Below are 21,631 nucleotides of genomic sequence, written 5' to 3'. Positions count from 1 at the left end.
TGTTTAGAAAACTCTCGTGGCATGCGGCACACGTGCCGCTGACGTATGACGTAGCCCGCGTAGATTAAGGAAAGTATCGGCTCACAGATCGGCTGTATTTTCCGATACCCGATCCATCTATTTTGTTGATATCGGGGCCGATATCCGATCCAGATATCGGATCGGTGCATCTCTAGTGCGTATTATACATGGGGGCGCATTATACATGAAAAAAACTGTAATAATGTATCAACCAGCTTGCCAATGATTCAGTGCTATTGATTACTTCTGAAGCAATTCCGCTCTTTCATTATGGTCATTATTTTTTTTGTACAATGCACTAGTAGTTAGTTGCAATAAGAGCAGCCTTAAGCCCCTATCCCACTCATGGGGAAATATTTCCTATTCTTGGCAAAGGTAGCAAAATGCTGATTCACATTAGAGTTAATCAGGCTTTGTTCAAGGTTGCAAATGTTCACCAATGTTCATGCTCGAAATTTCCTTCAGATAAGAAAAGTACAGGAAAACCTCTGGTGACAAGTTGGCGAACATTTGAGACCTCGAACGAACCCTGAGGAGAATGCAACATTCGTTACCTTTGAAAAAACATGTAGTTGTTTGCAGCTCAGTAGGATAAAGGGTTTAGGTCTCGCGGTCAGTGATGTGTGGAGGGGCAGTGAGCGAGACGGCCACAAAAATGAAAATAGATGTTGAATGAGCATCCTGCTGTGATCAATGAGAATAAAGCTAAGAAAAATTGGTAACACTTTATTTGAATTCTGTTCATAACACTGTCATACGACTGTCATATCCATGACATGGCACCTGTCATGAATATGAATGAATCCTTATGACAGATGTCATTTAGTGTCATTCAGTAAATTATGTCACTTTTGATGCAAATTTTATATTGTTTTAAATGACAACTTGACATATAAATTATGTCACTTGATGGAAGCTTTTTAACAATGCTCATCCTGTAGTTGAAAATGTCAGACATGTAGCTATTAGCTACAATACAATACAAAAAAAACAACAATGTATTTTGAAATTATTTCTTTACTCCTACAGTGGGGAGAACAAGTATTTGATACACTGCTGATTTTTCAGGTTTTCCCACTTGCAAAGAATGTAGAAGTCTGTAATTTCTATCATAGATACTCTTCAACTGTGAGTGATGGAATCTACAAAAATCCAGAAAATCTCATTGTAGGATTTTTAAATAATTAGTTTCCATTTTATTGCATGAAATAAATATTTGATACATCAGAAAAACAGAACTAAATATACCTATGATAGAAATTACAGACACTCAGGGTCACAGCTTTCCCATTGCTGGGATATGCAATGGGAAAATGTATATATAATATACAATGTATATAATATACATGAGAGTCAATGGCCTGGAGTGCAGGTGGGAGATTTCAACTTTTTTTTTTCCTGTTCTGTTGCATTCAGCCATATAACTCGGTATACAGTAAGCCTTAGACTGCAGATGTATTTTTCAGATGAATACGAAGTGTTAATTAAAATGTTCAATCATAATGTTTGATTTTTTCTATTAGCCGTGTTTTTATTAAAGACATGTTAAATCTTTACTGAAAGAATGTTTGTTTTGTTTCTTGAAATCCAATACCATTGCATAAAGTTTTCATCATAAACATAATTCTAAAAGTCCAAGTACCAATAATACAATTTTGCTATTTTGCCTGTTAGGTCTTCTTGTTCGGGTCTACAGTAAAGCCGGTAGTTGGACCATCCAGTACCGTTATGATGGTCTGGGTAGGCGAGTGGCAGCAAGGAACAGTCTAGGACAACATCTGCAGTTTTTCTATGCTGACCTGAACTCTTTACTGAAAGAATGTTTGTTTTGTTCCTTTTTTTTTTTAAATCCGGATATCATACGGAGGCCGCCATTACAGATGCGCTTTCTTCTCTGCTGTTCACTTCAAACACGCTCCATACAAACACAATGCTATCGTATCAGACGCTTGCTAGATCACCTGCTCGTTTGCTGTCACAATGTACCCTACACAAATCGGAAACATTTCTTCGCTCTTGAGTATGCTAGCGCATGCGCAGTGATACTGACCGGCAGAATAACATCCGGTTGTTCCCAAAAATGATCTTTTTTCCGAAATAATTTTACGTTCACGGACTTAAGTAGGAGTCAAAATTTGGGTGCGTATTATACATGGGTACAGGCTTTTTTCCAGCATCAACATGCCATTTTTAGGGTGCGTATTATACATGGGGGCGCATTATACATGGAAAAAAACGGTAGTTAAGCTTTTTCATACAAACAAGTAAGCAAACCATAAATCTCGTATTGAAGGAGAGATGGGGGGGAAAGGAAGCTATAAAGCCGAACATATAACCATCCTATTCTTGAGTTTTGCAGATTGCATCAATTTCGACATTTATTTTTGCATGCAAATTCTTTTGGTTGTTCATTTGTAAAACACTTTTTGATGTGTTTCTTTTTGCAATGACTGCTCTTTCTCTCATTGGTCCATACAAATAAGGCTCTTCACTTTTTTTCCCATTCTGGGGCCCATTGCTTACAGAAAATAGCCATTCCGCCTAGTTTCTGTGACCTGATGGAAATGCATCCTGTTAAAAAACCCATCAATTGATTAGAATCACAGGAAAGCCAGCTGTATGAATGAAAGCACCCCAAGTTGTGCTTGGTAATTGTGCTGAGATGGCAATGTTTTTGGCCAAGTGAGAAAAAACATTTGCATCTTGTCTTAGATGACAAAAGCAGCACAATTAACTCAGTGAAGTAGTTCACGTACAGCTCAAGAGTTTTTTTCGGTTGTACTGCAAATGCAAGAAGCATGTTTTAATGTTTTCTGCTCTGTCTGTCTCTTGAGATATCAACATCTGGTTGGTCACATTTGGATTCCATCTTCACAACGCAATTCCAGGATTCCCCATTCCAAACTTTGACTTGACACAGCCATCGTTGGAAATGAAAAAAAGTCAGCTGTGGGATGACCTACCTGTGAGTAACATTATCATGCTCTCAGAACAACAATATTGTCTAGCCCAAAAATAAACATCTTACCCATCGCGTATAAACTGATACCAACTTTTGACAGCTGGTTAAAAAAATGGTTTCCTTGTTGATTTAAATTGTGGAATTTCACATTAAATCAACATGACTATTCACTAATTAGTATCAAATATAATTAATTCAAACACACAAATGTATGTAAATCAGAACGGTGAAAGACTGGGTTCAATTAACTCAAAGACAATTATTAATCTATAATATCGTCAAGAATCGACTATTAATAAACCATTCATACAGAGATAATAATAAGTAACAGCAAGACAAACAAATTAAAAAGAACAAAACCAGGAAATATAGAGAGCAAGAGAGTAGAAATACAGGAGAAAATCAAGGGACAATTTCACATGGGGAATTGCACAAAAGTAGTGTGGGGTAGGCATAAGGAAAGAGGAAATGAGGCAAGAGGAGGCATCCAGGAAAAAAAGCCACTCGTTCTTCCCCTCACAATAGGGTTGTCAAAGATACCAGAATTTCAGTAGTCAGTACCAATACTTGTAATTTTTCACGATTCTCGATACTAATTCAGTATCACCATCAAAAACAACAAAACAACAGAATCCACTTACTTTTAAAATCACTCATTTATTTAAAACTGCTTAAACCGTATAGTAAACTTACATTAAAAAGGAGCAGCAGTGACATGGAGCCTTCAAGTCACATCTATACAAACGGCGAGTGAAAAGTTAGATATTCGGTTCTGACGGTACCGCAAAAAGCAGGTATCAGCGTATTTTTTGCGTGTTGGTGGCTGGCTGTTGTGGACAGGAAATATCTATCATGCACAATTTATTTAATTTATTTATTCACAATTGATAAGAATGGGAGAGAGAGAGAGAGAGAGAGAGAGAGAGCGAGAGAGAGAGAGAGAGAGAGAGAGAGAGAGAGAGAGAGAGAGAGAGAGAGAAAGAGAGAGAGAGAGAGCGAGAGAGAGAGAGAAAGAGAGAGAGAGAGAATTTCATTTTAAAAGTGATTCAGAATCAGCTTTATTAGCCAAGTTTGTGCATGCCAAACAAGGAATTTGACTCCGTTTTGATCTCAGCCTCTGTACAACATTTAGGTGCCAAACAACAGTCAGGTGACTAACAACATTAAAGTGGCGAGAACAAGATATTATTGCCCGGTGATGTCTCTGAGACTCTATGAGTGGTGTGAGTTCGTCAGAGCGACAGCCTGGGGAAAGAAGCTGTGTCTGTGTCTGCTGGTTTTGGTGCACAGGGCTCTGTAACGCCGTCCGGAAAGGAGTAGTTTGAACAGACTGTGACCTGGCTGAGAAGGGTCTGCATATACGTATGTTACTTGGTCCTGGACAGGTACAAGTCTTGGATAGATGGGAGGTTGATCCCGATTATCTTTTCCGCAGTCCTGATTGTCCGTTGCAGTCTGTGCTTGTCTTGTTTGGTGGCCGATCCAAACCAGACAGTGATGGAGGCGCAGAGGATAGACTGGATGATGGTAGTGTAGAACGTCTTCAGCAGCTCCTGTGGCAAGTTGAATTTCCTGAGCTCTCAGAAAGTACAGCCTCTGCTGTACCTTCTTCCGGACAGAGTCTATGTGGCCGGTCCATTTCAGGTCCCGAGAGATTGTGGATCCCAGGAACTTGAAGGTATCTGTCGAGGGAATAGCATTACTGAAGATAGTGAGGCGTAGAAGTGGTGAAGGGTCTCTTCTGAAGTCCACTGGAAACTGTAAATAATAAAACAACAAAGCAATGTCAAGGAAAAGATCATCACAGATTCACTTCTTACCAGGGAAAGAAAGTCTTAGTGACGACAGGAAACAAAAAGTGGAGTTGTGTACTGACGGTTAGTTTTTCAAGGATAAACAAACTGGATTAGTTTGTTCTACTTTGGGGGACCAAATACCAAGTTTTTATAGTTGCTTACACATACAGTGTATTCCTTTAAAAAATCCTTCGGGTTGACTTCTACTTTAATACTGACAGTAGTATTATGATGTTCTACATTCGATTTACCTTTATTTTGTTTAGGCTGACCGACAAAATTTTTGAAACAAAATGTTCAAACTGGCTGTGATTTCTTCATTTGTTGTGCTCAGCAGATATCTGAAATGCACCATAACTTTAAAACGGTGAACTGAATTGGATCTTTTTTAGACTTTTGAAGTCAAACTGTTCAATATTTCAGGCCTTACAAATTCTAATACCTATAATTTGTAAATCTGGCTCATTGAGCAAAAAAGTAAACAAACAACAAACAGTTGGACTGGTGCATTCACACCTTTACAGGTCATATTAGGTTCGCCTGTTAACTATTTTAGGTTCATTTTGCTATTACAACCGAAAGCTGAAATACAATGAATTTTCCTTTTTGTAAAAAAATGTTTGCTTTTTCATTGTAACTTACTCATTGCTTTTATGAATATATCTTTATTAACGTGTATGTATGAGTTTCAAGTACCGTATTTTCCGGACTATAAGGCGCACCTAAAAACCTCAAATTTTCTCAAAAGCCGACAGTGCGCCTTATAGTCCGGTGCGCCTTATATATGGACCAAATAGAGAATGATCGATGGATGGAACTTTAACTTTTAAAGTTTACTGATCTATCTGACTGTTTTGTTTTGTACTTATTAAAGTAAGCTTTACATGTTTATTTTGTGTGTTGTGTGATATTAACATTATTGATATATTGTGATTGTTTTCACTATTTCAAGTTATTATATTGTGATTGCATTAATGGTGCGCCTTATAGTCCGGTGCGCCTTATATATGGACAAAGTTTTAAAATAGGTCCTTCATTGAAGGTGCGCCTTATAGTCCGGTGCGCCTTATAGTCCGGAAAATACGGTAAAGTTAAACTTAACTTATACTGTACATCTCATTTTTGGCAGTCTATCTCAGGCATCCAGCAGGAGGTGACACGTGAGACTCGTGCCTTTCTATCTTTTGAGCGGATGCCAGAAATCCAGCTGAGTCGACGCCATACAGCCTACACTAAACCGTGGCTCTGGTTTGCGACAATCAAGTCTCTCATTGGGAAAGGAGTGATGCTTGCCGTCATCCAAGGCCGTGTGGTGACCAGCGCTCTCAACATTGCCAACGAGGACTGCATCAAAGTGGCCGCAGTCCTAAACAATGCATTTTACCTGGAGGATCTGCATTTTACTGTGGAAGGACGGGACACCCACTACTTCATCAAGACAAGCCTGCCCGAGAATGATCTTGGCGCACTTCGGCTCACTTCGGGACGTAAATCACTCGAAAATGGCGTGAATGTGACCGTGTCACAGTCTACAACGGTGATGAATGGCCGAACACGGCGCTTTGCTGATGTGGAGCTGCAGTATGGGGCCCTGGCACTCCACGTGCGTTATGGAACAACGCTGGATGAGGAGAAGGCACGTGTCCTGGAGCACGCCAGGCAGAGGGCCTTGACAAGCGCCTGGACCTGTGAACAGCAGCGCGTCAGAGATGGCGAGGAGGGAGTTCGGCTGTGGACAGAGGGAGAGAAAAGGCAGCTGCTGAGTGGTGGGAAGGTTTTGGGTTATGACGGGTATTACGTCTTGTCCATAGAGCAGTACCCTGAGCTAGCTGACAGTGCCAACAACATCCAGTTCTTGCGTCAGAGTGAAATAGGGAGGAGGTAACAGGGCATTAGCTGAGGCTTTATTTCTACACTGAGGACTGACGAAGACTCCAAAAAGATGAAAAACAAATTGTCTTTGAACAGTAAATGGATGTCACAGACTGAACTGTCTTCAAAGTCCAAGGTAGACACAAAAGAGCCTCCATGTTTGCATATCTATTTTTCTCTGAGGACAATAAGACACTAAAAAGATAATGAAACAATCAGATCAACATAACTGAGATGAAACAATAACAATCTGATTTAAATTCCAAGAAACAAGAAAACCTTCAGTCTAATGACCGTCTTTCTTTCTTAGGTTCTTCCTGTCTCTCTTTTCTCTTTCTTTCTCTTTCTTTGAAATGCCTTTGAACAAACAGCATATGCATGCATGCTCCACCCTCTCACTCAATCTTTGGAAGGTGGAGCTAACCTGAATGTTGTGTGTCATGCTGTCAAGCTGTGATTACAGCAGAAGTACAGACTGGTTTAGCATATACAACAGCTGTCATGGCTGAATGAGTTGCCAAGCACTTCAACAGTTCTAAACTGTCTGAGCAGAGAACAAAACAAATGTCTGTGGATCCCTGGTGGATGTTGCCAGTATCGTTAAACCGTGGAGTCAGATGTAACTTTCACCATTGCTGTTTGACCCCTCACGGGCCAATGTCTATAAGGATCTCTTGTTGTTTATGGCTGGCGCAATCAAGCAGAACTGCTGTGGACTTTCTCCAAGAGAGAATAGCACATAAAATGACTATGATTTGTATGAAGGAAAGTAAAGGATAAATTTGTTTGAAAATGTTTGTTTCGTATTTTATCAAAACATTGTATTGTATTTGCATTGGGGGAAAAGGGGGATTATAAAAATGAAGAAAAAAGTGTTTACATAATATTACAGATACCATTACTACTGTAACTATAATCATCACCACCACCCCAGGAATGGACTATGATCTTAATCCAACAAAATCTGACATTTCAAGGTTTTTTTTTTCATATTGCTAACCAGAACCTATGATATGTTTGATCAGTTGTCATGAACTTCTCATATGCATCCCCGCTACATCAACAACTCCATGAAGGAGACAGGATAGTGCTGTAGGTGTTTATGGTTCTCTTTGGATGGACTGTGTGGTTCTGCATAACACTGATCTGCTTCTAAGTCCAAGAGTCCTACAATTCTGCAAAATGTGACTCAGTCTTATAATGCATAGAACTTGTGTTTTTATCGGTCAAAGTTGGTAGTATCGCTTGCAATAGAAACATGTTGTCGTGGTTTTTTTTTGGGGGGGGGGGGGTGGAGTTGCTGTGATTAGTAACTGTTGTTGCTTCTCTCAACATATTTGCTTGTCTCTCTTTAAGAGGAGAGTGTATTGCTGTCAGTGACTTTGAGTAAGTAATCAAGAATCAAGAGTATGTTTTTCCATTGACTGTAGGTCTTTGTATTATTAGAGGTTTTCTTGTGTGTGTTTGTTTTCAAGGGTGGGAAGTAGAGATGCACCGATCCGATATCTGGATCGGATATCGGCCCCGATATCAACAAAATAGATGGATCGGGTATCGGAAAATGCAGCCGATCTGTGAGCCGATACTTTCCTTAATCTATTGGGACGCGGGCTACGTCATACGTCAGCAGCACGTGTGCCGCATGCCACGAGAGTTTTCTAAACAAACGCAAACATGGAGCGAACGTTCGCTTCTCTTCCCCGGGTTGCTAAGCGGACGTCAAACCCTGCGCGTTCGCTTCTCTTCGGGTTGCTAATGGGACGTCAAAGGCTGCGCGTTCGCTTCTCTCCCGAATGGGGGGGGGGGTGTGTGTGGAGGCTAATCGGATGTCAAACGCTGCGTGTTCGCTTCTCTTCCGGGGGGGTGTTAATGGGACGTCAAACGCTTTGTGTGGCGGGCTCCATCTAGTGTGGAAACTGAGAAGCTGAGCTCAAGCTTCTTGTGCGGGCCATATTCAATTATGTTTTCAGAATTTGCTGCGGGCCAATAAAAACTGGACCGTTAGTTTGGACACCCCTAATTTAGAGCAAAGAACTGTGTAGTCTGCCTGATGCCATTGCCTTTGGTCTTTTCTGTTTCACATGTAGAGTTATGTAGCTTGTTAAGTCAACCATAATATCGGATCGGTATCGGGTATCGACCGATACGCAAAGCCACGGCATCGGTATCGGTATCGAAACTGAAAAAGTCGGATCGGTGCATCTCTAGTGGGAAGGCAATCTGAATCATTTTAAAGACAGTATACTAATACAGAGCATTTACATCATATGCCAAGACAATTGAGACAAGTTAATGTGTTATGGATTCATCATTTTTATATTGAAGGTTGAGAAATTGCACTTAACAGTTCAATACTAGTCTCAGAGAAAGTAATTTATGTACAGTGTTTCTACAGTAAACAATAAAAACTTTGAAACTCCCACTTGTTTCTTTGTTGCTGTTGTATTGTTTAGTTTTAACTTATCAGAAGTTCATGTACGAAAATCCTAAAATCCATCCATCCGTTATTGTTAGGGTTTGCAGAATATCTTCATCGTATGATTATGTTGGAATGCAACCTGTAATAATTTAACTAGCTTGTCCTGTCTAGACAAAAGTAGTTGACCAAAGTGCTAAGATCTTTTCAACTGATTGACTAGACGCAGAGGAAGCAATCAAAGTTGCTTTGTTTACAGAAAGTCATAAAAGGCCCCCTGCTATGCTTTGATCAGCAGGCGATCGGCCTCACCCTATCCTGTGTCTTCCCACACCCCCACTTTCAACCCCACTCTGTTTCTCTCAATAAATAAGCACCTGACGAGGCCTGAGTCAGACTTCATTCGACCATCGCTGTAAGCACAGCGACGAGTGAACTCTCCGCCTGCAGGTGTTTGAAATGACTTGCTTGACTCCAGTGTGGTTCTTGCAAAATAAGTTAGAGTGAGCACCACCCTAACAATTATCTGTACCGCTTTGTCCTCACGGGGGTCGTGGATGCTAAAACCTAACATCCTAATTTTTCCATACAATGACCAATATTAAACTTCTAATGAGCCCTTGTTTTATAGGTATTTTTTTTCTTTCACAATTAAAAACTTTTCCCGTGTTTATTGATAAAATGCACTTAGCTTTCTGCGTATTAACGCTGAGAAATCATTCCTGGAGCCAAAAGGAGATCTTATTCAATCTCTGATTAAATTTTTGACTGAGTACTAAAGAGTTTCTACCACTACATGATTCGTCAGCATACATCTGAAACTTGACCTCTGGACATGTCTCAGGAAGATTATTAATGTATAAACTAAAGAGAATTGGACCCAGGGTTGTTCCTTGGGGGATTCCTGTTTGAGATTTCTGAAAGGAGGATCTACAATTATTAATGACAACACACTGTTCACAATTCTGCATGTACGACTGGAACCAGCACATCAAACATTTGGAGAAGTGGAGTAATGAGAGCTTTGATAATAATAGGTCATGGTTTATGGTTTAGGTCACGGTGGCATGGTGGGGCACTGGTTAGCACGTCCAAAAAGGGGGAAAGGGGAACTGGAACGCTGGACTTGGCTGAGCAGCAGAGCACAGCGCGTAGTCGGAGGCAGGAAGGTGGTCGAGGCAGGCGCCGATCAGAAGTGTGGTCAAAGGACGAGCAAGTAATCGGGGCAGGCGGCGATCAAAGCGTGGTCAGTCGGTTTACGGAAGCAGTTGGCAACAGAGATCGTTCCGGGGACAAAAAGGCAGTGGTGTCACGGGCAGGGTAAGTAGACGAACTGACAACCACTGGCAGAATACACAGAGGTTAAGTAGGGGACCTAACGAGTTGTAGCAGGTGCTGGCAATTCCTTGATTGGGGCTTGGCTGGAAGTCAGGTGACGCAGGAACGTGACAGAAAACGTCCCAAAAACAGAACCCCGAGCCAGAGCAGGAGGACGGGCGGGATGGAGGGGGAACCTCAGATGCGCGTTAATAACAGTCCGATAAGTCTGAGTCAGACAAACATGTCAACCAAGCACCATCAGCAGGTGGCACCACCGCCCAGTCCTCCTCCTCAGCTGTGGCAGCGAGAGATGCCGACCTAGGGGCCGGCACGGGAACCAAATGTTTCTCTTCTGGAGGACTTCGAGCAGGATGCCGGTCAGATTCCAACGCCTTGCCCGTTGGAGTAGAACCAGGCTGCGGACGTTGCAACAGCAGCCGAGGAGGAGTCTGTGCCACATGCTGCAGCTGACGACGAGACAGGGCCCGCGGCTGCTGCCTACGGGTTGAAGTCAAAGTCTGCTTTACTGTCAATTTCTTCACATGCCAAGACACACAAAGAAGTCGAAATAACGTTCCCACTATCCCACAGTAACAAGCGATAGTACACAATATATACATACAAGTAGTCAAAGTCAAAGTCAAAGTCAGCTTTATTGTCAATCTCTCCACGTCACAACACACAAAGAGACCGAAATTACGTTTTTCTCTATCCCACGGTGACGAGACACATAACACGATAGACACAAAAATAAAAACAAGAAGGCACAAACAATGAATAAATAATAAATAAACAAATACCGTTTTTTTCCGTGTATAATGCGCCCCCATGTATAATACGCACCCTAAAAATGGCATGTTGATGCTGGGAAAAAGCCTGTACCCATGTATAATACGCACCCAATTTTTTTTTTTTTTTTTTTAAGTCCCAATGATCGTCACACATGCAGGGAGGCAATGGGTCCAATTTTTATAGTCTTTGGTATGGTCTTAACTAGGCTGGATGTAATTTTTTTTGTTGGCGTTGATTTCTCCGACTGCCCGTAAAGGCATCACCGCGATCAGTGCGGACGTGAAAAAGGCGGCTCTGTATGGGAGAGACGTTGAAGAGGAATAAAAACACCCTTGGAAACCAAAACTTGCCCCTCGTCGTGACTCGGAGCCGCAACAAATGTTTCGGATTTGTGTAGGGTACATTGTGACAGTAAACGAGCAGGTGATCGAGCAAGCGTCTGATACGAGAGCATTGCGGTCGTATGGAGCGTGTTTGAAGTGAACAGCAGAGACAAAAGGAACAAGGCAAAGTGTTGTGAAATAAACTATTACCTGTAATACGCATTTTGTTATTTGCTGATTGAAACTGCTAATTAAACTGTGAATTGAAACTAATAGGAAGAAAACAACTCTCGCTCTTTATATAGCTGACGTGTCTTGCGCATCCGTTCTGCGCATCGGATCCATAGTGCGCATGCGCAGTTATACTGCCTCAGTATGACGTCCAGTCCGCGATGGAGATTAAAAAACAAACAATATTTGACAATAACACACCTACAAGGATTGCACCATCGCATCAAACGATGTGTCGTCAATTATGAATTTTACTGACTGTGTTGGGCAGGATGGCTGAATGCGATGCGCGATTGACAACAAACAAGAAGAAAGGTGATTTCAAGTTTTATTTCGAGGGAGATTTGTCCTGTCTCGTCCCCAGTTTTGCTATGTGTCTCGGTTGCCATAGTTTCTGTTCGCGTCGCCCCTCCCTTCCTGTGTCACCTCAATCAATGTTATGTGTTTTGTATTTAAGTCCTGTCTGCTCCTCGCTCATCGGAGCATTGCATGTGTTACTGTCATGATGTCTGTTTGGTTTCTGTTCCTGTCTTTGGTAATGTCACCCTCTCTTTTTGTTCCACTTCTTTGTCGGTCAGTCCTGTTGTTGGTTTTGTTGTACCATGATTTTCTTAAAAAAAAACAAAAAAATTAAAAGTTGTACCCATGTATAATGTGCACCTCAGATTTTAGGACAATAAATTAGTTAAATTTCGCGCATTATACACGGAAAAAAAACGGTAACACAATAAATAAGAGGAGCAAAAATGGAGCAGGTGGGTATACAACAGACAGTCAGAATATAGCGCAAAAGTACAGGACGCTACGCAGAAGGGGGGAGAGAGTTCAGGATCCTAACAGCCTGGAGAATGAAGCTCTTGGTGAGTCTGGTGGTGCGGGAGCGCAGGCTCCTGTACCTCTTCCCAGAGGGCAGAAGATCAAACAAAGAGTGAGCGGGGTGACTCTCACTCACAATCGAGGTCGCCTTGCGGGTGAGATGGGAGGTGTAAATGTCCTTCAGGGAGGGGAGTGAAGCACCAATGATCTTACCAGCCGTGTTCACTATGCGCTGGAGGGCCTTCACGGTGTATTCAGTGCAGCTACCACCCCAGACAGCGATACAACTGGAAAGGACGCTCTCAATGGTGCCACGGTAGAATGTAGTCATGACGGCCTTCCTCTTCTCGCATCGTCTTGACTGGATCCGCCGATCTACCCGTGCAGCCAGGTCCATGGCATCTTCAAGGGTTTGAGGGCGCTCGTAGGACACCAACTCATCCTTGATATACTCAGCAAGTCCGTGGAGGAAGGTGCCGACGAGAGCCGGTGTGTTCCAGTCGCTCCGACGCGCCACCGTCTGGAACTTGATGGAGTACTGGGCGACGGATCTGCTGCCTTGGTGCAGCGTGATGAGTTCCTCGGAGGCGTCTTCCGAGGCTGAGCCCAAGTCGAACACGTGCAGGATCTCAGCTGCGAAGGCGTCGAACGACGAGCAGGCGGGTCCCTGCCGCTCTTATTCTGCTGTTCCCCACAGCCATGCCTCGCCCGTAAGGTGAGTGAGTACAAAACCCAGCTCGGCTGGTTACGTGGCGAACGTGACGGGCTGGAGGTCAAACAAGACGCGGCAGTTTGTCGAAAAGGCCCGGCCGTACTTGGGATCCCCGTCAAACCTCTCGAGGTTGCTGAGTGTGGGCTCCGGGGCGTGGACGTAACGGTGGTGTGAGTGGAACGGTCGTGGACAGGGCTCGTGCAGATTGGGTCGCAGCAGCCAGAGGAGCCAAGTCTTTAAGAGCTTCTACAAGTTCTTGGTGGAGCTGATGGTGCTGCAGGAGCTGCTGTTGCTGCTGCCGGACGATCTTCGTTAATGTCGCCATCTCCTCTGCGATCTTGCTAATGTCCCACGCCGCGTGGGTCAGGCGGTCCAGGGCTGAGGGACCATGCGCTGGTCGCATATTGGTCAGTTCGTTCTGTCACGGAACAGAGACAGGGCGACCAAGTGCAGCACAATCCTTTATTGAAAAAGGGGGGAAGGGGAAGTGGAACGCTGGACTTGCGGTCTGGCTGGCGTGGCTGAGCAGCAGAGCACAGCGCGTAGTCGGAGGCAGGCAGGTGGTTGAGCCAGGCGGCGATCAGAAGCGTGGTCAAAGAACGAGCATGTAGTCAGGGCAGGTGGCGATCAAAGTGTGGTCGGTCAGTTTACGGAAGCAGTTGGCAACAGAGATCGTTCCGGGGACAAAAAGGCAGTGGTGTCACGGGCAGGGTAAATAGTGACAACCACTGGCAGAATACACAGAGGTTAAGTAGGGGACCTAACGAGCTGTAGCAGGTGCTGGCAATTCCTTGATTGGGGCTTGGCTGGAAGTCAGGTGACGCAGGAACGTGACAAAGCCAATTTGTTGAGAATCCAAAATGTTTTCCAGATATTGTATTGTCGAAGTAATATTTTTTTATAACACTTAGAGATGACAGGCAGAAGACTGATATTAATTGGTCAGTTCTTGAGTGTTCTCTGATTTAAAAATTGGCTTGATAATAATCTTTAGCCAGTCTACAGGAAACTGACCTGTGGTGATCCATCTGTTAATATGAGTGAGGGGCTCAAACAGGATATTAGGATGTATTTATTTTTAAACGCAACATCTGAATTATACATATCCTTGGCAATTGAGTTGTTTAAATCATTTATTGCTTTTCGAACTGTGGTTTTGTCAATTTATGTGATGTCAAAAAGATCTGTGTTATTACGTAGGTGGCGTTATACTTTTAGAATAGGTTCTGCCTGATGCAAACTGTGATGTCAGAGCTTTAACAGAAGAAATGAAAGTCATTAAATACAGTGGCCAGACAGTTTTTTCCTGCCACTATGAGCTCATAAAAAATCTGAGTTTACATTGGAATTTATTAAACAATGCAACTTTCTCCACATCGTTTTTCCATTTCACTTTGCATTAGACAGAAGATTAAAAAGTCAAAGTCTGCTTTATTGTCGACGTCTTCACATGCCGAGACACACAAAGAGATCGAAATTACGTTTTCTCTATCCCACGGTGACAAGACATACTACACGATAGACATACAAGTAAACGACGCAATATAAAAACCAAGAAGGCACAAACAATAAATAATAAGACTAATAATAAATAATAAATAAACAGATAACACAACAAACAAGAGCCAGTGTGCATACAGACAGTAAAAGTACAGGACGCTACGCAGAACGGGGAAGCGAGTTCAGGATCCTAACAGCCTGGAGTATGAAGCTGTTTGGGAGTCTGGTGGTGCGGGAACGCAGGCTGTGCCCAGAGGGCAGAAGCTCGAACAAAGAGTGAGCGGGGTGACTCACATCACTCACAATCGTGGTCGCCTTGCGGGTGAGATGGGAGGTGTAAATGTCCTTCAAGGAGGGGAGCGAAGCACCAATAATCTTACCAGCCGTCTTCACTATGCGCTGCAGGGCCTTCAAGTTGTAGTCAGTGCAGCCGCCACCCCAAACAGCAATACAGCTGGAGAGGACGCTCTCAATGGTGCCACGGTAAAACGTAGTCATGACGGCCGGAGGAGCGCTCGCTCGCCTGAGTTTCCGCAGGAAGTACAGGCGGCGCTGGGCCTTCTTTGCCAGTGATGCGGTGTTAGTGGACCAGGAGAGATCCTCACTGATGTGCACCCCCAGGAACCTGGCGCTCCCCACTCTCTCTACCACAGCACCATCGATGGTCAGCGGCAGGTGTTGGGTGTGACCCTTCCGGAAGTCCACAACAATCTCCTTGGTCTTGTCGACGTTCAGCAGGAGGTTGTTGTCCCTGCACCACGTGGCCAGAAGGTCAACCTCCAGCCTGTACTGAGTCTCGTCTCCCTTGGCGATGAGACCCACCAGAGTCGTGTCGTCAGCAAACTTCACCACGCGGTTGTCGCTGTAGGTTGCAGCGCAGTCATGCGTCAGGAGGGTGAAGAGCAGCGGACTGAGCATGCAGCCTTTGGGGGCCCCCGTGCTCAGCGTGATGCTGGCGGAGATTTTGTCGCCCACACGTACCACCTGTGGCCTCTGACAGAGGAAGTCCAGTAGCCAGTTGCAGAGGTAGGTACTGAGGCCCAGCTTGTCAAGTTTGCTGATGAGACGTTGTGGCACAATGGTGTTGAAGTCCACAAACAGCAATCTCACATACGAGTCCCTCCTCTCCAGGTGGGTGAGGGCCGAGTGGAAAGCAGAGCAGATGGCATCGTCAGAGGACCGCTTGGCTCGGTACGCAAACTGGAAGGGGTCAATGGTGGGGGGGAGAACAGAACGGATGTGCTTCATGACAAGCAGCCTGAAGACAGCCCCCGTCAGCCATGGCTTCCGGTTAGCCCGAGTGACGATGGACTTTGAGTGAGTCACATCATCAATGCACTTTAATGCACAATGCACAGTCAAAGCAGGCTTGGAGGTCCTGCCTTGACTCCACTGTCCACTTCCACACAGTCCTCACCACAGGCTTAGAAGTTTTTAGTTTCTGCCTGTAGGCCGGGATCAGATGAACTAGACAGTGGTCCGAGAATCCTAAAGCTGCACGAGCCACAGAGTGGTATGCATCCTTACTCACGGTGTAGCAGTGTTCCAGAGTCTGTGCCCCTCTGGTGGGACACGTTACGTGCTGTCTGTATCTGGGGAGTTCGTGTGCGAGGTTCGCCCTGTTAAGATCACCCAGAACAATGATGAGTGAGTTTGGTAGAAGTTTTTCCATGTCTGTTACCTGGTCAGCCAGCATCTGCGTGGCTTCACTCGCATGTGCGTGTGGTGGAATGTAAACAGCCGCCGTGACGATCGAGGTGGTGAATAGAACGGCCGGCAGTTTATGAAAAGTGTTTCTAGGAGAGGGCTGCAAAACTCTTTCAACACCGTGAGATCAGTACACCAACGTTCATTAATGTAGAAACAGAGACCACCTCCCTTTGATTTTCCGGAGAGCTCCGCGTTGCGATCTGCTTGCGTTAGCCGAAACCCTGCTAACTCCACGGCGTGGTGGAGGGTCCGTTCGCTGAGCCACGTTTCAACAAAGCACAGCGCGGTGGATCTGCTGAAGTCCGTGTTCCTTGAAGTGAGGAGCAGCAGTTCGTCCATCTTGTTCGCCAGGGAGCGGACATTCGCCAGATGAATTGACGGTAGGGCAGAACGGAACCCTCTCTGCCTTGTATAGCACCGCCGCTCCAGCTAGAATCTCCGACAAACAGTCTGAATCAGAGAGAACAGGAGAGAAAATACCAGAAGAAGACTGTTCGATGTTTAACAGCGCTTCTCTGGTAAAAGTGATCCGGGATGGACAGCAGAAGACACAGAAAACACAAAATAAAAGACAAAGAAACAGAGAGCGACTCACCGTGGCTGCCATCCGCGGCACCATCATATCGTAGGAGCGTAAATCGACCGGTAAATTGAGAGCTTTACTTTTTGGCTCAGCTCTTTCTTCACCGTGACGGGCCGGTACAGAGTCCGCGTAACAGCCAACGCTGCACCGATCTGCCTGTCAACCTCACGCTCCATCCTGCCCTCGCTCGTGAACAATACCCCAAGATACTTGAACTCCTCCACTTGGGGCAGAATCTCATCCCCGATCCGGAGAGGGCATTCCACCCTTTTCCAACTGAGTACCATGGACTCAGATTTGGAGGTGCTGATCCGCATCCCGGCCGCTTCACACTCTGCTGCGAACCGCTCCAGTGAGAGCTGGAGATCACGGCTTGAAGAAGCCAACAGCAGCACGTCGTCTGCAAAAAGCAGAGATGCAATGCTGAGGTCCCAAACTCGACACCCTCAACAACCCGATTTACTGCCAGAAATGCGGACCAAACTCTGGCCTCGATGATACAGAGACCGAACCGCCTTTATCAGTTGGTTCGGCACCCCGTACTCCCGAAACACCTTCCACAGAACCTCCCGAGGGACATGATCAAACGCATTTTCCAAGTCCACAATACACATGTGGACTGGTTGAGCGAACTCCCATGGCCCCTCGAGGATCCTGCCGACTGTATAGAGCTGGTCCACTGTTCCACTGCCAGGACGAAAACCACACTGCTCCTCCTAAATCCGAGATTTGACCTCCCGACGGAACCTCCTCTCCAGCACCCCTGAATAGACCTTACCAGGGAGGCTGAGGAGTGTGATTCCTCTGTAGAAGGAACACACCCTCCGGTCCCCCTTCTTAAAAAAGAGTGACTACCACCACAGTCTGCCAATCCAGAGTTGCCGGATTCAGTTTGCGCTCCAGCCTCAGACGTTTGCCTCAGAAGGAGCCAAGGTGGGATTTATCATCACGCACCTTAAATGGTGCAAGTCTCCGATGTCAGCTCCACTGTCGCCGAGGAGGTCGTCCACTTGCGGAACATGCCCTGGACTTCCCCATTGCTGTCAGTTGGAGTTCGTGGAGCCCGTTCTTGGTAGTTGACATTTTTTAAGAGAGTCTGGATGCCTATCTAAGAGACGAGCTCGTGTCATACGAGTTTCCCGTGTCGCTTAATGAAGCCATGGAGCTGATGACACGCATCGATCGCCGCATCCAGCGGTGGCGAAAGGAGCGACTCGACGTCACTCCGCGTGGGTTCGGGACAGAACCCAGAGGCTGGGCGACCGGACCGCTCAGGGTCGTCCTCGAGCAGATTGGCCGGACCGAGCAGAGTCGATGAAGATCGGTTGGGCTTCCCTCCCTGCTGAGGAGCACCAGTGGCGACTGCACGCCAGCCTCTGCCTCTATTCTGGAGGCGAGGGGCACCAAGCGGCAGGGTCTCCAAGAAATAGAAGACACTCAGGCGGGGTCGGGGAGATCCGCGTGTGTTCGAACACGGTTCCCATTCCCACCGACCGCAAGATATTATTGCCAGCATGTCTGCTGATTAATAATGAAGTCCACCATCTGTCCGCATTGGTGGACATCGGAGCCAAAATTATGGACATCAACCTTGCTCGGAAGCTGCGGATCGGCGAGCTCACCGCCCTCACCAGCACCTCCGCCCACTATCATTAGAGTCCGGCCGCCGACAAGGCATCCGCTGAGCTAACAACACGCTTCACTTGCGTGAACGACAGTTTATTGTCAAAGTCAATGCGTCGGACGTGGGCGTAGGGGCCGTCCTCTCACAACGTTCCAGGCCAGATGATAAACTTCACCCCACACGTTTTTTTCACGCCGACTGTCAGCAGCGTAGAGGAACTACGACATTGGTAACTCGCTGTGAAGCTAGCCCTAGAACAGGGGTGGGCAAACTTTTTGACTTGTGGGCCGAACTTGGTTCTAAATTTGGACCGGAGGGCCGAACCAGGAGCAGATTGATGTAGTGTTTGTTTGAAGTAATATAAACGACCTGTAAAGGTCATTGCATAAAAGGTTTTGGCCTTTAGTAGGTAGTAAAGCATGGATATTCAAAAAAAGTTCTTTGAAAACAATAGCATTTATTAACAGCATTAAAAAAAATCACTAAAAAACTGCTATCAGTGATTCTCATAAAATACGACACTGTTATTATGAATAACAGTCTCCATCACTTCAGTGCCTGCAGGTCAGATTAATGAAAGATGTTTATCTTATGAGATCAGATCAAACGGCAAACATTCTGACCAAATATGTCATCTTGAAGAATGTCCTTGAGCATCCTGCATTGTTTGAAAATGAGAATGGTCGCTAGTTTCAATCCCTGCTATTTGTACAAATCATATTCCAAATGCATTTTTATACAACAAACTTGAGAGCCTCTCCTTCATTTTCAGTGGGAACAGTGATGTTGGTCTCCCTTTTTTTTTGCTAGTGCGTCATAGTCTGGAGTAAAATTTGTTGTGGCAATTCTTAGGAGAGATCCGAGGTGTTGGTCCGTTTACCTAAATCTGTGACGGGTTGATGTTGATGTTCATGTGGCTGAACGTGACGTCGAGCCAAATTGGTCACTCTTTTTTAAACACTCGGCACTCAGTGTCCACCTTGCTTTTCCTTGGGCGACTCATTTTAATGGAAGGATTCCAGGGGAAGGTTTGTGGGTGGCTTTAGCGTAAAACTGTATCTGAAAGCTCAGCGCACGAATTACAAGAATGCTGTCGTCACAGCCCACGTTCTAAATTCGGCACTGCTACAAATAGAGCGCGAGTGCGCCATGTCCGTACGTACACGCACTTGTGAGTGTGCACCGAGCTTTCTGACACGGTAGTAAATGCGCAGGCAAGCGGTTCCCCATCTACTGGGGAAACGCAGTCATTGCAGGAAAAATTACCCAAAAAAAAGTTTAATAATACAATTTATTCAGAGTTGGCGGGCCGGATTAAACGGTCCCGTGGGCCGGATGTGGCCTATCTCTGCCCTAGAAGAATGGCAGAATTGGCTAGAGGGCACACCGTTCATTGTGTGTCCCGACCACCGCAATCCACTCTGCTAAGAAGCTGAATTCCCGTCAGGTTAGGTCAGGGGTGTCCAATCGTTTTGCAAGGAGGGCCAGATTTAATAAAATGAAGGGTCCCGGGGGCCAATAGTTTTTTCAGACATTTTTTAACGACAAATATTTCATGCAAATACACACTGTTATGAAACAAATTTCATTGTCACAATTGTCTTTATTTTTCAAATGACAACATAACCAACTATAAGCCATTCAGGCAGATGTGAACAACTGTAAAAACACAAATTCTGCCTTTCATTCATATGTGAAGAGTCAGATAACATTGAACAAACTGTTTGAAATACCTTACATTTACATGAGTTTAAAATTATTTTTTTCTCATGAACATTTTAAACAGGAGTTATAAGTAATGCAAATTTGTCTGTTATTATTAAAACTCAAAACAAGTGAGTTTTGCTCTTGTCATTTACAATATCTTTCAGAAAGTAATAGTTTGTGTCATGTCTACAGGTTTATAACATCAACAGTATTAACATGGCCACTTCGTAATATTTAATATTAAGTAATATTTAATTTTCATCTAATTTTGACTCACAGCCCCGTGTGAAGAATCGCTGTTGTGATGCCATTTCAGCTTGGAGCAGGCTTCACTCTATCAGCGTGGTTACTCCCTGTTAGCTTGTCGTGTGCCAGCCTCCTTCGTGCTGTCACCAGCTACGCCTTCCAGGCGAACAAACATCAGACCTCAGCGCCACCACTCCGGGTCAGCCACAAGGTGTGGCTGTCTGCTAGGGACCTTCCCCTTTGGGTGAAGTCATGCAAATAGGCTCCGTGGTTTGTTGGTTTGTACCCAGTCCACAAGGAGATCAATCCCTCAGCTTCATCTTCTAGGTTCCATGAGGGTACACCCCACTTTCCACGAGTCACAAATGTGGCCCGTCCTCGAAAGTAACTGGTCACGGCGCCGGCTCCCCCGCCTCATTGACAGAGATGCGGACTGCTCTGTTACCGCCGGCGTGGCAGGGGGCTCCAGTACTTGGTGGGCTGGGAGGGGTACACTGAGTCGGCTCGCTCTTGGGTGCCGGTTTGGTAGATCCTGGACCCGGCACTCAACGCAGAGTTCCGTTGCCTGCACCCGGATTAGCCCGCTCGCAAGCAGGGATGCCCGAGGGGGTCCGGGACGGCCGCTATGTCCAGCCGCTACGTCCGGCCGCTACGTCCGGCTGCTACGTCCGGCCGCTACGTCCGGCCGCACGTCCCCTCACAACTTCTTCTGTGTCTACTGTATCAGGGGTTTCGGCGCTGCCGACTCCTGTATCGGCTCCGGACGTCAGAGACTCAGATGCCTCCGCGGAGTACTTATCTGCTACGGTGTTTTGATCCATTACTATTTCCTCCCCTGCCCTGCTTGGGGGGGGGGGGGGGGGCTATTCTGTCACCTGCCGTGCCACCTGTCACCAGCCAGTATTCTCTGTCATTCCATCACCATGTATACAGTAATCCCTCGTTTATTGCAGATAATTGGTTCCAGAAACCACCCGCAATAAGTGAAATCCGCGAAATA

General features: G+C 45.4%; 1 protein-coding gene across 7 annotated transcripts in view; it reads left to right on the top strand.

Annotated features, from left to right (window-relative positions):
• LOC133152007 (teneurin-3-like) overlaps positions 1–21,631 on the top strand; it is a 490,458-nt gene that overhangs the window by 459,820 nt on the left and 9,007 nt on the right. For 4 of the 7 annotated variants that reach the window (XM_061275473.1, XM_061275476.1, XM_061275475.1 and 1 more), the window contains one exon: positions 2,856–2,986. In XM_061275473.1, the coding sequence (XP_061131457.1) occupies positions 2,856–2,986 (131 nt within the window). Of the gene's footprint in view, positions 1–2,855; positions 2,987–5,908; positions 9,074–21,631 lie in introns of those variants that run through there. The other 3 variants (XM_061275478.1, XM_061275477.1, XM_061275479.1) reach the window with 1 other exon arrangement.

This window comes from Syngnathus typhle, linkage group LG3 (genome assembly GCF_033458585.1).
Source record: "Syngnathus typhle isolate RoL2023-S1 ecotype Sweden linkage group LG3, RoL_Styp_1.0, whole genome shotgun sequence".
NCBI classification, from domain to species: domain Eukaryota; kingdom Metazoa; phylum Chordata; class Actinopteri; order Syngnathiformes; family Syngnathidae; genus Syngnathus; species Syngnathus typhle.
The sequence above is the reverse complement of the archived record's forward strand: the minus strand, read 5'-3'. Positions and strand labels throughout refer to the sequence as shown.